The sequence below is a fragment of the Poromitra crassiceps genome (assembly GCF_964638095.1).
Source record: "Poromitra crassiceps genome assembly, chromosome: 3".
In the NCBI taxonomy this organism is placed as follows: domain Eukaryota; kingdom Metazoa; phylum Chordata; class Actinopteri; order Beryciformes; family Melamphaidae; genus Poromitra; species Poromitra crassiceps.
In genome coordinates, this window is record NC_139625.1 from 60,222,878 (window position 1) to 60,241,186 (window position 18,309).

General features: G+C 42.9%; 1 protein-coding gene and 1 pseudogene across 2 annotated transcripts in view; both read left to right on the forward strand.

Moving 5' to 3' along the window:
• LOC310773200 (uncharacterized protein) overlaps positions 1–18,043 on the forward strand; it is a gene marked incomplete at both ends in the record, with an annotated part of 36,356 nt that extends 18,313 nt beyond the window's left edge. The window contains 7 exons of the mRNA XM_083633098.1: positions 2,919–2,975; positions 4,484–4,794; positions 14,134–14,226; positions 14,718–14,810; positions 16,528–16,612; positions 17,352–17,464; positions 17,831–18,043. Of these exons, the coding sequence (XP_083489224.1) occupies positions 2,919–2,975; positions 4,484–4,794; positions 14,134–14,226; positions 14,718–14,810; positions 16,528–16,612; positions 17,352–17,464; positions 17,831–18,043 (965 nt within the window). The remainder of the gene's footprint in view (positions 1–2,918; positions 2,976–4,483; positions 4,795–14,133; positions 14,227–14,717; positions 14,811–16,527; positions 16,613–17,351; positions 17,465–17,830) is intronic.
• On the forward strand, positions 10,004–11,428 carry LOC310774219 (COP9 signalosome complex subunit 1 pseudogene; annotated as a pseudogene). Its single transcript has one exon. The product of its transcript is annotated as a COP9 signalosome complex subunit 1 pseudogene (transcript).
• Positions 18,044–18,309: the final 266 nt, after the last annotated feature.

Here is an 18,309-nt window from a genome sequence, read left to right on the forward strand (position 1 = left end):
GTTTTGAAATTGCTGATAGCCCTGACGCCCCTCACATTGTCAGGCAGGGTGTTCCACTGAGAAAGTTGATTGCCCGGGCATCCGGGTAGTGTAGCAGTAGATTCCCTGCCTACCAACATGAGGGTCGCAAGTTTGAGCCCCCCATACAGGCACAATTGGCCATATCTGCGGATGGGAAGCTGGTCACTGCATTAGTGCCTCCTCTGGTCGATCGGGGCGCCTGTTTGTGGGGGAGGGAAACTGGGGGAATAGTGGGATCCTCCCACATGCAACGTCCTGCCGGTGAAACTCATTGATGTCGGGTGAAAAGAAGCGGCCGGCGACTGACTGCACATGAACCAGAGGAAGCATGTGCAAGTGTACAACTCTCCCCAGATCAGCAGACAAAAAATGGTATAGTACAATCTCGTATAGAGGAAATTCTGGAGGATCTAATAGAATTTACTGAGCGAGTATACACAAAGTCACATACTAAAGGAAGGCCCAAACCATTTTAAAGTTATAAACCAAGCACAAATTTGAAAATAATCTAAAATTCTCAAAGCTCAGTAAATTGTATTTCTCCAATACCCTACAGTACAGTGATGGAAATGAGAACATGAGAACCCTCACAGAACACAGATGATCAGCCAACCCACTTGCCTCCCATATTAACCGTCACTCATCCCTTCCACAACAAATCGCTCTGCACATGTAATAACTCCTATTTAGTCTCTTGCACATGTAATAACTCCTATTTAGTCTATTGTACATGTAATAACTCCTATTGAGTCTCTTGCACATGTAATAACTCCTATTTAGTCTCTTGTACATGTAATAACTCCTATTTAGTCTCTTGCACATGTAATAACTCCTATTTAGTCTCTTGCACATGTAATAACTCCTATTTAGTCTATTGTACATGTAATAACTCCTATTTAGTCTCTTGCACATGTAATAACTCCTATTTAGTCTCTTGCACATGTAATAACTCCTATTTAGTCTCTTGCACATGTAATAACTCCTATTTAGTCTCTTGCACATGTAATAACTCATATTTAGTCTCTTGCACATGTAATAACTCCTATTTAGTCTATTGTACATGTAATAACTCCTATTTAGTCTCTTGCACATGTAATAACTCATATTTAGTCTCTTGCACATGTAATAACTCCTATTTAGTCTATTGTACATGTAATACCTCCTATTTAGTCTATTGTACATGTAATAACTCATATTTAGTCTCTTGCACATGTAATAACTCCTATTTAGTCTATTGTACATGTAATAACTCCTATTTAGTCTCTTGCACATGTAATAACTCATATTTAGTCTCTTGCACATGTAATAACTCCTATTTAGTCTATTGTACATGTAATAACTCCTATTTAGTCTATTGCACATGTAATAACTCCTATTTAGTCTCTTGTACATGTAATAACTCCTATTTAGTCTATTGTACATGTAATAACTCCTATTTAGTCTCTTGCACATGTAATAACTCATATTCAGTCTCTTGCACATGTAATAACTCCTATTTAGTCTATTGTACATGTAATAACTCCTATTTAGTCTATTGTACATGTAATAACTCCTATTTAGTCTCTTGCACATGTAATAACTCCTATTTAGTCTATTGCACATGTAATAACTCCTATTTAGTCTCTTGCACATGTAATAACTCCTATTTAGTCTCTTGCACATGTAATAACTCCTATTTAGTCTATTGTACATGTAATAACTCCTATTTAGTCTATTGCACATGTAATAACTCCTATTTAGTCTCTTGCACATGTAATAACTCCTATTTAGTCTCTTGCACATGTAATAACTCCTATTTAGTCTATTGTACATGTAATAACTCCTATTTAGTCTCTTGCACATGTAATAACTCCTATTTAGTCTCTTGCACATGTAATAACTCCTATTTAGTCTCTTGCACATGTAATAACTCCTATTTAGTCTATTGTACATGTAATAACTCCTATTTAGTCTCTTGTACATGTAATAACTCCTATTTAGTCTCTTGCACATGTAATAACGCCTATTTAGTCTCTTGCACATGTAATAACTCCTATTTAGTCTATTGTACATGTAATAACTCCTATTTAGTCTCTTGTACATGTAATAACTCCTATTTAGTCTCTTGTACATGTAATAACTCCTATTTAGTCTCTTGCACATGTAATAACGCCTATTTAGTCTCTTGCACATGTAATAACTCCTATTTAGTCTACATGTAATAACTCATATTTAGTCTCTTGCACATGTAATAACTCATATTTAGTCTCTTGTACATGTAATAACTCATATTTAGTCTCTTGCACATATAATAACTCCTATTTAGTCTCTTGCACATGTACTAACTCCTATTTAGTCTCTTGTACATGTAATAACTCCTATTTAGTCTCTTGTACATGTAATAACTCATATTTAGTCTCTTGCACATATAATAACTCCTATTTAGTCTCTTGCACATGTACTAACTCCTATTTAGTCTCTTGTACATGTAATAACTCCTATTTAGTCTCTTGTACATGTAATAACTCCTATTTAGTCTCTTGCACATGTAATAACTCCTATTTAGTCTATTGCACATGTAATAACTCCTATTTAGTCTCTTGTACATGTAATAACTCCTATTTAGTCTATTGCACATGTAATAACTCCTATTTAGTCTCTTGTACAACTCCTATTTAGTCTCTTGCACATGTAATAACTCCTATTTAACTCCTATTTAGTCTCTTGCACATGTAATAACTCCTATTTAGTCTCTTGCACTTTTACTAATGACTCTGCTAAATCACTTCATTCTTAATCCCCCTCTTATTCAAACCTAACTCCTATCTCCGTCCTCCTCCTCCCTGTCCACCTCTTCTTCTTGCTTCTCCTCGTTTTCTTTACCTCCTCCTCTACCTCCCTCATCCTCTCCTTCTAAGCGATCCGTAATGAGTCCAGAGGGAAGAGCAGGTCTGGAAGAGCCCCTAGTATGGCAGGTAGACCATCCAGTAGCTCCTTTTAGACACATCATGCCCTCTTCATCAAAATATTCTCTAAACTTATTATAGTATTTACATGTTTCTTTCGCCCAGTAACACCAAGATAAAAGTAACAGGACTGATACAATGTATAGCGGTGTGCATATTCCATTCATTCATTCATTCATTCATTCATTCATTCATTCATTCATTCATTCATTCATTCATTCATTCATTCATTCACTCATTCATTCACTCATTCATTCATTCATTCATTCATCTTGTTATTATACAAGGTATCTGCAGGTCTTTCAAAAGTCTTAAAATAAATTAAACATCATTCAGTAATAAAAAATCTTAAACAGAGTTTTAGAGGCCATATTTTGCAGCCATGCAGTGACACATTGTGTTGCATTCCTACACTTTGATTAATGCAGAACAGGGTTACAATATGCAAAGCATATTTCATTGACAGTATCTGCTTTACTAAGCACACTTTTCCAGATGTAGCCCAGCTCTCGCCCAGAAAAGTGGTGGGTTCCATGACAACATGGTTGCCACCGCTTGTCATTATTCAGGAAGTCCTCAGCTGTAATCCCATTGGCTCCTGCTCCAGTATCCCGGCAACAAGTGTTACATGAATTCAGCTGCCTGTGTGTGTTCACATGCTTCCTCTTGTTTGACCTCTTTTGTTTGATTGTGGAAACGCAGCAGATGTGGCGTCGTCAGCTTGACGGCCTTCACAGTGTGTTCTGTGTATTAGCTTGACGGCCTTCACAGTGTGTTCTGTGTATTTGTCCTTCCTCATCAGAAGCAGATGAAGGCTTTTAGCTGCTGTTACAAAACATGTAGCCACACAAAGCATCACTTGCTCCCATATCTCTGTCTGCCTCTTTCAATTTTTCCTCTCATTGGTTCCAGTAAGTGTCCTCCTCTGTTTCTGTTTGCATGTTTTTTTCTCTCCCTCTATTTTTCATTTGACCAGTTTCTTTCTTTCTCTCTTGTCTCACTGTCTGATTCCAGTGAGTGCCCTCTCTCTCTCTCTCCCTCTCTCTCTCTCTCTCTCTCTCTCTCTCTCTCTCTCTCTCTCTCTCTCTCTTCTCTCTACTGTATCTCGCTCTCTCCCTCTTTCCATCCATCTGTCTGGTTCCAATGTTTCCTTTCATTTTCTGTTGACAATTTTTGTTTGACGGGGTTGCATTGGTTCTGAGTTCGTGTTTTGTGAAAAGTGTTTGTCCTCAGCCATGATGTATACTGTATGTCGTAGGTAGAGGTTTCATTAAAGGCTTGTTAAAACTCAAACTCTGTTTGTCAGTTTAACTCTTTCTGTCTGTCTGTCTGTCTGTCTGTCTGTCTGTCTGTCTGTCTGTCTGTCTGTCTGTCTATCTATTTCCCTCTCGCCCATCTGTTTTCTCCTCCCTCTCTTTGAAAGGTGTTTCTTTTTCTGTCAGCCCCTCTTTCTCTCTTTCTCTGTGGTTCCGGTGTTTTCTCTCCTTACATGTTTCATTCTTCCTCCTGCCTCCCAGGTACAGACTCGGCCCGCTCCCGGTCGGTGCGTAGCGGCGCCTCCACCCCCGGCTCCTCGGCCGTCACGCCCGGCACGCCGCCCAGCTACTCCTGCCGCACGCCTGGCTCGCGCACCCCCGGCAGCCACACGCCCAAGTCCTTCAGCCTCCTCCAGGAGAAGAAGATCGCGGTGATCCGGACCCCACCCAAGTCGCCCTCCTCCGCCCACAAGCAGCTGAAGGTCATCAACCAGCCCCTGCCCGACCTCACGAATGTCAAGTCCAAGATCGGCTCCACCTCCAACCTCAAGCACCAGCCGAAAGGCGGACAGGTAAATGGATTGTACTGGAACCTGATGCTACAGTAATAATCTTATTCAGATGAAGAATTTAATTTGTAGTGCATTGGGACTTTAAATAAATGTCACATTTGTTCATGGGTTGGAAGGAACTGAATAGAAAACAATGGCAAAAAGTATACTTCTAGTGGCAAGAACGTATCTAAGTCCAGGTTCAGCCATACATAACTGTGAGTTAAAGCTGCACTAGGCATGTTTTTTTTTATAATAAAATATAAGTGTCTTAACAGTCTAAATCACAGATTGGTGAGGCAACAGGCAACAGAACAGCAGCCCATTCGCATTAATTAAGACCCCATAGTTTCTTCTTCCCTGGTGTCCATAGAAAGCTGTACTCACCAACAATGGTTAGAGCTCTTCACCATCTCCATCCCCACCAGCCACTGAGATGAAAGCAATTAAGTCCAAAGAGTGCCTATTTCACTGATGCCACGTGACATAATTTCTGGTTAATGCAGTCCTTCAAACTTTCACAATTTCAAGCAGGTATCTCTCATTGCCACTTGGGGCTGCCAAACTGCCAAAGAAAAGTGGCTTAGTGCAGGTTTAAATACAAAATGCCATTATTTGGTCAAAGGAAGGCTTATGGTGAAACCTGTAGGTAGTGTTTTACTATATCTATCTTTGCCCTCCAAATTACATTTTATAGTTAACTCACAGATGGACAAGAATGTATACACTTTCTTAACACTATAAATGTTGGGTGTTTGGTTTTCTATTGATAATGTTATGCACCACTCACTCCCATCAGAACTCAATCCACTATTATTTAGTTGATATGGATTCAAATAGTGAGTAACCATTTACACCAAATTAAATAATACTTTTCTATCAATCATGTCTGTTACTTATTGAGCAGTACCTAATTAATAAAAGCAAGTAAAAGTTAAGTTGTAGTATATATAAAATTAATATTTACACCGTAGCTAATGTTAGCTTACAATATCCACAATCCTCGTCATTTTCAGAAAGAACTTAGTGCCACATGTTAACAGAAATGGAGTAGAGTTCCAATCCGGAAGCAAGGGGAAGGCCTCTTTCCCTCTGACCCCCACCCCCCCCCCCCCCCCCCCCCATCTCCATCGAAGTCATCAGCAGAGTTAAATAACGCAAATTCACTTTGGTAGAACATTTCCCACCGTTCAGCCTATGGCGATGAGTGGTAATTGCAGGTGGGATCCAAACAGTGTTGTATTGTGTGATGTTTGTCAGTTTGTTCTGCCATAGTAACCACCCGTAATGCTAGCAGAGACCAGGAAGAAAGTAGCTCGTTATCCTCCTTCACACAAGAGTTGCCAAGATCCTACAGTAATGTGAAGAGTGAGTCTATTGCGTTAGCTCCCACCCAGCTCATACTGTAAATGCTGCAATACTGAAAATGCAAAGACTTCCATCAATGGGCCATAGGCTTAATCACCATTGTGTTAATTCAGTCTGTGATAGACAGACATTTATTTACATGGATGATCTTTAAGATTATAACTTGAAACAACCTCCAAATATGTTGATTTATAATTTTTTGTGTGAAAAGCTAGATCATCCATGTAATATTCACTGTTTCTGGCTACAATTTTGAGCCTATATTTTCCAGTGGCCGGAAATGCATCTCTTTAAGAAGAACTTTGCGTCACCTTCTCCACCACTGAAGCATGTCCCATATCTTTCAGCTCTAGTTTGCTCTTAAACTGCTCTAAATAATCTAGTTAGGCTTAGGGTGCTTTCTCACTGGCGCCCAGGTCATTTGACGAGTGTGAACATTGCGTTCCGTTCCATTCCGCGCCCGGGCGCAACAGGGAACCGTGACAGGATCCACTTGAAAAGGTGGTCTGGGGAGCGCTTTGGCGTGCCCGGGCACGGAACACTTGCGGGTGTGAAAGCCAACTTTTCCGAACCGCATAGACAACACATGGAGCAAGGATACACTGCAGGCATAGTTGATGACGCAAGTGTACCCTGTTCCATTTCCGAGCGCAGAAGAAATATTGTAATGTGAAAGCTGACCAGCGGAGGAGAGTGGAGGGGGGGCAATCGTTTCCGGTTGCGGAACAGAACGGAACGAAAGCAATCGTTCCCAGTGAGAAAGCAGCCTGTCTACTTGCACTCCCTTACAGCTGGTTGCTTGTGATGTGGTAATGGAGATTTAGGAATTGAAGCTTAATTTACTCTCATTTGAAGTCACTCTGGATAAAATGTCAAATGTGGCTGTATTACTACACACAGCAGACAGTATTGGCCCTGTTGCTCTCATCATTGTCTGCAGGGTGTAACAGATGTGTGGGAGACTACAAGTGTTAATTCTTAATCACATACGGTAACCACGGCAACAGACGGTCTTAATGTTCCCTGAGTCTTAGCAAAATGTCAGCCGTTTCATTATCCCCAGTGCTTTACGGGAGAGGAGGTGATTCATCCCCAGTTTTTTTCCTCTTTGGGGAAAAATGTGAAATAGACTCAGTCATTTTTCATGAGCCTGGGTGACGCATGGATCTGGAAGAGCAGCACACTACAGTATGCTTTGTGTGGCACGGTCGCTGCTATTTAAGTTCTACTGAAGCTCTGTATCACACACTGTTCAGATTGGTTTTTGGTGCTGTGAAACCACTAGTGTCCCCTAATCTCCCCTCATCTAATCTCTAATAACTAATAACTCATCTCCTCTGAGAAAGATGTTGGTGTTTAAAGTGGCTTAAATGAGAAAAAGAAGGATATTTGATCTTTAAACAGGTTATGGTTATGGTTTGCGTATGATGGAGAAAATCTAAATTTCATTGGCTCATTTCATAATCAATAAGCTATAATTGCATACACATAGCGGACACTGTTTTCACCCTACGAGGCTGGAAGTGTGTTTGTGTTCATGCCAATCGGCTGGGGGGGAGGGGGCATTGCGATTACCTGAAAATGAGTATCCCCACCCCATAACCTCTGACTCTTTTGGGGCAATGATGATGTCTATTTTATGCTTTTTAAGCATTAGAAAGACAGAATACTCAGATTCATGATTTAATCTATATAGATGTAATTTGCATATTTGGCTACCAATATGCCGCTATCCCAAAGATGTTACATACATTTTCACCCAGGTTGAATGTAGAGTTGTAAGAATGAGTTAACCTTCCAGCAAAATATCCACAGATCACTGCTGGTACTGCTAGTCCAAGACCAAGGCGGCAGCACACTGCCATCATCACTGATTACACCACTCAGTGATGACATCACAATTGCTCCAGTGACATCACTGATGACATCATCATCGAGTGCTTGAGTGACATCACTGGTGACATCAATTCTATGCATAATATCATCAGTGATTTATGACAGACACTGATAATGTTCAAGTGGGCTTGTTCGTGTTTACCGTTAAAATGACATAAATCCACTTTAAACAGCTCCCTCATGTGGTATTCACAACTTGCTATGTGGAATTTTTCTGAAAGCTTCGAAGCTCACGACTTGTGATGTGTCTTGGGACGTTTTGGACGTTGATGGAAAGGAAATATATTAACATTTTAGCTGTATTAATTTTATAATAATATGTCAGGATATTCTCAACAGTCTCATTCTGTTTCCTCTGTCATTATGCCTTTGCATTTCCTGCATTAACGTAGTTAGCCGCTTGCTAGCTAGTGGTAGCTAAATTGTTAGCCTCTGTGGCATAGACAGTGTTGGGACTAACGCGTTATTAAGTAACGCGTTACAGTAACTAAGTTACTTTTTGCGGTAACGAGTACTGTAACGAATTACTTCATCAGTAACGTAACGTACTTACAATTATTGCGGTTTCAACAGGCTTGCTACTCGTTACTTAACTTTTTATTAAGTCGAACTGCACTGACATTTGCGCGTGAGCCCCTTAATCGCTGTGAGTATTTCCAGGTAAAACGATTCTGTGCGGGACCTACAGCAGCGAGGGTAGAGAGGAAAATGCCTGGAGTCTGACGGCGGTCTGATGAGGAAGTAATCGTGCGGCACTTCTATACTTTCTAATGTTACTGGACCAAATTCTGATAGTGAAACGGGTCATTTTGCACAAGCTATGTTGTGTACGGTAGCGGTGTTCACTTCACACCGCTCGGGCAGCTCGGCGAGTCAGCAGCATGGAGCCCTCTCCTCCTCGCTCCTCTCCCAGGCTGTCTGTCACCAGTGCCCTGCACCAGGCAAGCACTCGTCTCTCACTCACAGATTCCCCTCGCGTTGTTTGGTCATGAAATGGAGAAAAAAAAAATGCCTGCAAGTCTGCTGCTCCTTTTGGAGATGAACTGCTTTTAAAGGCAGCCGCAACGAGCGGCTGCTTTGGGGCTCTGCTCTGTCCCTGCAGCGCTGGGCTCTGCTGCTGAGTGTCACTCCGCTGTTACAAAGGGTAACCACAGTGTTTATGTTGTTCAGCCAGGATATTATAGACTACTACTGAATGATACAGTTGTTAATTATACACTGCCAAAAGTGTACTGGCTACTTTTTGAAGGCAACAATAAATATGCCTCAATGCCTAAATGTTGTGTTTTCTTGTTCCACTACTTTTCATCGTAGTGATAATGGGTACAATGATCAAATTTGACAGTTGTCTTGTCCCACACTGTGCTACAGCAACCCCAAAATAATGTGTGTGCATTAATAAGAGAATTGAGAGTTTAAAAAAAAGTTACTCAAAAGTTACTTTCCTAGTAACTAGTTACCCGGAAAGTAACGAGTAACTTAAAGTAACTAAGTTACTTTTCAGAGCAGTAACTAGTAACTGTAACTAAGTTACTAATTTAAAGTAACTTGCCCAACACTGGGCGTAAACACAAGCCCACTTGAAGGCAGCAGTGATGTCACTTGAGCAATTGTGACATCATCAGCGAGTGATGTCATCAGTGAGTGATGTCATCAGTGATGATGTCATCAATGATGTCACTCGAGCCAGTTGTGATATCATCAGTGATGACACTTGAGCAATGACCTTTAACAGTCATGACAATGACATCATCACTGATGTCATAAATGATGTCAACAGTGATAAGATGTCAAAAGGTCTGTCAACATGTCACTCATGCATAGACATTGTGACATCACTAATGATGTCACATATGTACATTGTGACATCATCAGTGATGTCATAAATCCTTCCCTGCTGACGAGCAGACCAGTAGAGGCTCCTGTACACTCACAGACTGTCCACCTTAAGTTGTAAAACAAGAAGATGCGTTTGCCTGTACAGGTCTTTAACTTTCAGGGGGCTGTGGAGCACATGCAGATTGATGAAGAGCCCCAGGACAACCAGCAGATTGCACTAGACGCCAACTATGTAGTGGAGAACCCAACACTGGACATGGAACAGTATGGCACCAGCTACAGGGGACTGATGCGCATTAAGAGGCTCCAGTTTGTAGCAGATCACTGCCCTCAGCTCCGGGTCAAAGCCCTCAAGATGGCCCTCACCTTCGTCCAGAGGACCTTCAATGTTGACTTGTATGAAGAGATCCACCACAAACTCACCGAGGCCATGCGGGAAGTGAGTGTAGCTCCCCCTCCCCTGGACTCAGCCTGGGCCGAATCCACCAGGAAAAAGGCCCTGCTCAAACTGGAGACACTGGACACTGACCTGAACAACTACAAGGGAAGCTCCATTAAAGAGAGCATTAGGAGAGGCCACGACGACTTGGGGGACCATTATCTGGACTGCGGTGACCTCAGCAACGCACTCAAGTGCTACTCCAGAGCCAGAGACTACTGCACCAGCCCCAAGCATGTCATTAACATATGTCTTAACATCATCAATGTTAGTGTTTACCTCCAGAACTGGTACCATGTCATAAGCCACGTCAGCAAGGCAGAATCCACGCCAGAGACAGCAGAGCAAAGGGGAGAGGGAGACGGTCAAAACCAAACAGTCTTCACCAAATTAAAATGTGCTGCGGGCTTGGCAGAGTTGGCCTCTCAAAATTACAAAGCAGCTGCCAAGTGTTTTCTGCTGGCTTCCTTTGAGCACTGTGACTGTCCAGAGCTCCTGTCTCCCAGCAATGTAGCAGTGTATGGAGGCCTGTGTGCACTGGCCACATTTGACAGACACGAGCTCCAACGCAACGTCATCTCCAGCAACTCCTTTAAGTTGTTTTTAGAGGTGGAACCTCAGATCTGCAACATCATCTTGAAGTTTGACAAGTCAAACTACGCTGCTTGTCTCAACCTGCTGGAGGATTTGAAGGGCAACGTGCTGCTGGACGTGTACCTGGCCTCCCACGTCAAAACACTGTACACACAGATCAGGAATAGGGCCCTCATACAGTATTTCAGCCCGTACATGTCGGCCGACATGACTAATATGGCTCAGGCTTTCAACACCACTGTAGCGTCTCTAGAAGACGAGCTCACTCAGCTCATACTCGAGGGTCTCATCAACGCACGCATCGACTCCCACAGCAAGATCCTGTATGCGAGGCACGTGGACCAGAGGAGCACCACCTTTGAGAAATCACTCCACATGGGCAAGGAGTTCCAGAGACGAGCCAAAGCCATGATCCTCCGGACCGCCGTGCTGCGCAACAAGATCAATGTCGAGGAAAGGTCATCAGGGTTTTTCCTGACTCAAAATGATATGTATGCCCAACCGACATGGGATTTCTGAGACCGATAGCGATTTTAGTGGGGGGAGATATTAGCGATAGACGGCCGATATAATTTGACCACACATACATATTTTGGGACTGCCCAGAGATGCTTTCCTTCTGGAAGGGGCTAAATGTCAAGATAGATACACTTCTGGGAATGAAGTTACCGCTCAGGTCAAGCCTTTTTGTTGTTGCTGGATCTGGCTCCTGACGACATGTTGACACTGCTGACCAAATGTACTTGTTGCATGCATGTACTGTACTACTAATGACCGCAAGAAAAATAACATTGAACTGGATGCAACCACAGCCACCTACACTGGGACAATACCTTGTCCTATAATGCCTTTCATTGAATCATTTTTTTCTTTCTCTACTTGATTCTCCAAAATGTTGTTATCCATACTGCCTTGCTTTCCTGCCAAGGATTATTGTGTCTGTCTATCTTGTATAATAAAAACTAACGTTAAAAAAAGTAGATTGACAATGGATTGTCCACCGATTTGACTCGGTGGAAATCGGTGTATTCTCAGAAGGCTGCTTTTTTTAAACAAATAACTTTATTAAAGAATATTTAACATTAAATTGTCAACACATTGGCGTAATGCCACAATTATGACAGAAATCCGTGTATGGCTTGTTAGAAAATAGTGTTTTCCGTGAAGATACCTGTCAGAGTTTTGTCAAGAATGGGAGGTGGCACGAAATTTGACGGAGGTGGCCGCCTCCGAATTCTCTATGCAGGAAAACCCTGGTCATGGTCAAGGCTGGAGGGTAGAGAGAGGGCAGGCTGAGGCTCAGGACAGAGGCAGGGCCAGCTGAGAGAGGGCAGGCTGAGGCTCAGGACAGAGGCAGGGCCAGCTGAGAGAGGGCAGGCTGAGGCTCAGGACAGAGGCAGGGCCAGCTGAGAGAGGGCAGGCTGAGGCTCAGGACAGAGGCAGGGCCAGCTGAGAGAGGGCAGGCTGAGGCTCAGGACAGAGGCAGGGCCAGCTGAGAGAGGGCAGGCTGAGGCTCAGGACAGAGGCAGGGCCAGCTGAGAGAGGGCAGGCTGAGGCTCAGGACAGAGGCAGGGCCAGCTGACCCCGGGTGTCGCTGGCTTGGGCACCCTAGCTAAATAATAGAGCATGCCCTGCCCCACACATTTCACTACCACCACTGCAATGCTATCACATATCTTCTAGCTCTAGGGCTCTTCTCATCTACATGAGAAAAAGTGCATGTATAGTACAATAGCAGTGATAAATGACAATGATGATTATTAATCCCCCCAGATACAGGTGGCCCAAATTTGGAGTGCGGCCTCACGACTAATATCCTCAATACTTTTCCTAGGTTAATACACTGGTTTAGACACTTAAGGCTATTGCAATCTTTTTGCAAGAACTGACCAAGAACCAACAACTGACTGACCCCCCATTATTGAAACAGGCATGCGTAAGTGTTGAGCAGTAGTGGCAGCAGTAGTGGCAGCAGTAGTTCAGGCCCGGCATAACTAAGCTTGCGTTGTTTAATAATACTGTACCTCCATTTTGGCCGTATATGAGTTGTTGCAAAAAGCATTTAAAAGGGGTGTGTGTGTGTGTGTGTGTGTGTGTGTGTGTGTGTGTGTGTGTGTGTGTGTGTGTGTGTGTGTGTGTGTGTGTGTGTGTGTGTGTGTGTGTGTGTGCGTGCGTGCGTGCGTGCGCGCGCGCGCGCGCGCGCGTGTGTGTGTGTGTGTGTGTGTGTGTGTGTGTGTGTGTGTGTGCGTCCGTCCGCGTGCGTGTGTGCGTGCGTGTGTGTGTCCATGCGTGTGCAGTTAAGAGGAGGAGTAGTAGACAGGAGAATCCAGGTCAGGTCAATGTAGTGGCGATGGAGGCTGGGTGTCAAGGCTCTTGTGTGCTTTTTCTCTTTTCTTCCCCCCTTTCTCTGTGTTCACTTCGGCTCTTTGCACAGTGGACAGGGCATTGTTTATTGTTTTTGGTGTTTATAAAATGACACAAAGGTGCACTAGGTATACAATATAAATACATACATGATATATTTATATATAAGTATTTTAGATAAATATTTCTCATAGGTAGAGCTGCTGTGGAGGCACAAAATAATCGCATTGATTAATTTAAACCTCAATGGGCGGAACCAAACGACTGCAGTTTTTTGGAGCAGATAAGTAGCTAACTGGCAAACAAAGAAGGAACTCTCGCCAAAATATGAATCAAACATACAAATGTCAAAATAATAAAACATACAGATGCAATGGCTTTTTTCATTCATTCATGAGTCATGATCTTGGAAGGTGAGCAGATGGCTAACTATCTTACCAAGCTAGCTCCAGGCTAATTTGTATTTGGAAGGCCAGCTAAGCTAACAGCTAACCTAGATAACTTAATATTTTTTCAGGTAGAACCTCTTCCCTCTTGTCTTTTTCATTGGGATCAGTAGCCTGAAAAACTGTTTCTTTGGCTCCGCCAACTGAGGTTTAACTCAACCAACGGGATTATTTCTGCCTCCACAGCAGCAGCTCTGCCTCTGAGAAATATTTGCAGACCTAAAACTACAATCTGCATGCATAAAACTAGAGACTTGATTGACACTCGCAGATCCCTATTCTGACTTTTGCACAGCAGCACAAAGATAATGTAAGCCTAAAGACACGTTAATGCATGTGAAGACACATTGATAAGGCATCGCACACTTGACTAATCTAAAAGAGGCACATATTATTTTCATTATTTTGTTTTAGATTCAAATTTTAAACGAGAAGCTGGAGTTCAGTCATGTTCAGTCAAAGTGTAGCTCCACGGATAATCTGAAGCACTCGCCCAAAGGAGGCAATGTATGTACGGCTTTCTCTCTTTCTTTTTGTTCTCTTTCTCTCTTAATCCCCTCTTTCTTTCAGCTGGGGCTCTATGTCTGTAACATTAGCCCTATCTCATTCTATTTTTATTTGTTCCCATCTGTCTGGGTAACTAATAATGGATCCCTCATTTTGGAATAATACTTCTCAAATATGCTGTACTTTAATTACTCTATTCTAAACAGGACCAGGTTCAGGACTTCACGGACTACAGCGCTCTATATATTCATATACGCCATTAGTCCTGCACACAAATTCAAGAAAATTCTTGGAATAAAAGGCTTCAATTCTCTGGTCTACATCGGCTAAAATTCACGTGGTTACAGTGTTAACCTGAGCGCTGACAGATAGAAGGGGCGTGGATTTAAGATTTTGATTATTTTGTCCATTTTAAGGCCCCCCCTCCTCTCTTTGGTTAAGACCCCTGTGTGTGGCTGTGTTTGTGTCAAAAGCTACCTTGTCATCCCCAGGTCTTCATTCCAAGTGTTAAGCTGGACTACAGCCACGTTCAGGCCAAATGTGGCTCCCTGGCCAAACTCCAGCACAATCCAGGCGGGGGAAATGTGAGTGACTCGGCAAACCCACGCACACACATAAACACGTTTTGGAACACACACACACACACACACACACACACACACACACACACACACACACACACACACACACACACACACACACTCCCATGCACCTGCACACATGCACACTCAACCACATAGGTACTGTACATGCCTTTGTCCATGTTCTCTCATTCTGTTGCACTCAGAAATTATGCATTTAGGCATGAATGAATGTGTCTGTGAATTGTAATATTTGTCTATTGTGTTTTGTGCCTCGGAAGGAATACGTGACACGGTCTGTGTGAAAGGGGGTAACAAGTAGGCAACTGTGAAATCGCACAAATCAAGATAAAAGTTTTTTGTTTTTAAGAAGAAAAAAGTTAGTCTAATTTTTTTCATATTACACAATATGTTGAAGAACGCACTCAATAACAAACAGTTTTATGATCACTACACGTAAATACTTACAAGTAGGGATGTCACAATATATCGTCCCACAATATATCGCGATATCAAAACGTGACAATATGTATCGTTGAGATGAAATCTCATATCGTGAGAAAAAGAAGCTGAACATGGTGGCACTGATCTGTATCTGATTGCATGCTCGCTCTCCTTTTCATTGCTTTGTTTGAATAGACGAGGGACGTTACAGACACGGAGGATGAAAATGGTGAAATTACTCAAATTACAGTAGCGTGGAGGATGCCCCCTCAACTTACAAATCGACCGCAAAAGAATATTGTTAAAATATCATATCATATCGTGAACTGAATATCGTGTATCGTATCGTATCGTGAACTGAGTGTATCGTGATACCCCTACTTACAAGTTAATCTCGCTCTCAATCTTGCTCACCAACTTTCAGGGCGATTTTCTCTGAATGTTGCTTTTAGGAGTACGGACATTCAAATGAGCATGTCTTCTTCAACTATTTTCAGAATTCAATGTATGACACATCATTTGAAAGCTTACAATCTGCACTTTCATAATCTGTAAAAAAATATAAAATTACCTTGGCCTCTTGTTACCTAAAACAGCAGTCCCTGTCACATTATTGTTTTTTTTCTTTTTCTTTAAGAATATAATGTCTTTTCTTGTCTTATTTTGCTGAGGCACAACACACAGCACATCCGCATAGTATAAATTCTTAACACAAACACCCTTTTACCGCAAGCAGCGCTGTCACGACTCACAATACCTCTTAACGCCGTGTTTAGTGTGTGTCTCACTAATTCGTAATCCAGCGCGTCTCCGTTATTGTCCGTGGACAATAAAGTTTAATTGCAACACCTGCTCCTTGTGGTGTCACTCAGCGTCTGTGTTCAGTGTGTGTTTTATGTGGGTCCCGTCTTGTGTTTCTAGTGCTTGCTTTTCACGTTAACCTCTCCCCAGGGAGCCAACATCTGTGTCTGTGTTGTTTGGACGTACATTGATTGACTTAATTTCCCTTTATCCACAGATCCATGTTGTGTCATTTTATAGCCGAATCATCACTCTCCTATTTCTATACCTATTCCCTTGGTAAAAATCAGTGACCACCTACTAATCACAGCCTTTCTTGTTTACCTCATGTCAGGGCCGCCAACAGGGTTTGGGGGGGGGGGGGGGGGGGGGGGGGGGCTGGGGGAGGCGTGCGTGTGCACTGTTCCTAAATTAACTTTCAGTCCTTTTTTTCTCATACTAAACACATGTAATCTGTGCTTTTGTCTGTCCACAGGTTCAAATCCAGGAAGGAAGGAAGGTCGACCTCAGCCATGTCACCGCCAAATGTGGCTCCATGTCCAACATTCACCACAGACCAGGTATATCTGTTTCACCAATGTCCTCCACAGGGCCGTTTTTGCTCATAGGCATTACATAGGTGACTGCAAATGGCCCCCCTAACCACCAGGGGGCCCCCGTGGGAAGAAGAACAATATGGCATGGCACAGTCCGTGTTTGGTGAGCTGTCGCAAACTCAGTTTTTCAGCTATTGAGTGGAGCTTCTGGTGCCTAGATGCCTGAAATAAGGTCTGTGGCATAGCTCTGTGGTTAACAAAGGTTTATGAAACTGAGACCTTTGTTTTGAACAGGATCATCTTCACAAATGAACACCACTTTTTTTCTTCTTTTTTTAAGCATTTTCTGGCAATCACAATTTTTGACGATCGCATTTACACATCAAAAATCATAAAAGTTGTGTGAAGCTCTCAATTTCATAAAACTTTGTTAACCACAGACCTTATGACAGGCGTCTAACCAAAAACCCATACAAAAATCACATTGACCTCCAGACGAGGGACCCCAGCGCGATGCTAACTTCCGGGTTGGCCTCTGTCAAATTAATTCATGAATGAGGCAGAGTTTACAGTATTTTTTCACCTACTGGCAGACATTTTTATTTATGTATTATAGCTAAAGTATAGTTGATGGATACAAGTTAAATGTCTAACTCATGCTGCTGTTTGGTTTTGGGTCAGTACACTGTGCAGACTGCCACAGTTTGCCCTGATGTCCAATTGTCTTGATGCTTTTGTTCCCTCCTTGCTGTCCTGTTCCCAGGGGGCGGCCAAGTGCGTATTGAGAATGTGAAGCTGGACTTCAAAGACAAGGCCAGTGCCAAGGTTGGCTCCATGGACAACGCCACCCACATGCCCGGAGGGGGGAACATCATGGTAAAAAATAAACACACATACACTGATATAGGCAATTGTGTACAATTTACCTGCTGTCTTTAGCCATTTTTCACACGGGACAAATAAAACCTGTGGACCTGACATGATTTGTAATTAATTACGGAGTTCATCAGTGGTTTTAATCCCATGCGAATCATCCAGGTCTGTAATTTGTAAAGTTTTTTTTTTTGGCATGAATTACCGTATTTTGGCAAAAAAAAGTTTCCCTGATAATACTAATCCTGTTCACATCTCTCTGTAATTTCTCAGTGATTTCAGCCATTGATTTGTGTTGCGGAATAATATCGGTTTTATTACTCTTCGATTTCTGTGCCCAACTCTCACCTCTCTCTCGCCCTCTGCCAGATTGAGAGCCACAAGCTGATGTTCCGGGAGACGGCCAAGGCCCGGGTGGACCACGGCGCCGAAATCATCATCACTCACTCCCCCGGGGGAGAGACGGGCGGCACCTCCCCCCACTGCCTGTCCTCCACCGGCAGCATCAACGTCCTGGAGTCGCCCCAGCTCTCCACGCTGGCACAGGACGTCACCGCCGCCCTGGCCAAGCAGGGCTTATGAGCGCCCTGCCCCCAGCCCCAAAAACCCCCACACCCATCACTCCTTTCCACATGCACCAAGCATCCGAGATACTCCCCAAAGTCCCTCTCTGCACCCCCTCCATCTCTGTCTCTCCATGACCCCCCCAGTTTCTACAGTTGTAGTTGATAGACTGTCTTGTCCATCAACAACCCTTCTCTAGAAAAAAAAATAAAGAAACTAAAAAATATGCTATTTAAGCCACATGTCCGCTAGAGGGTTTTTAAAGACTGAATTCTACGATTTCT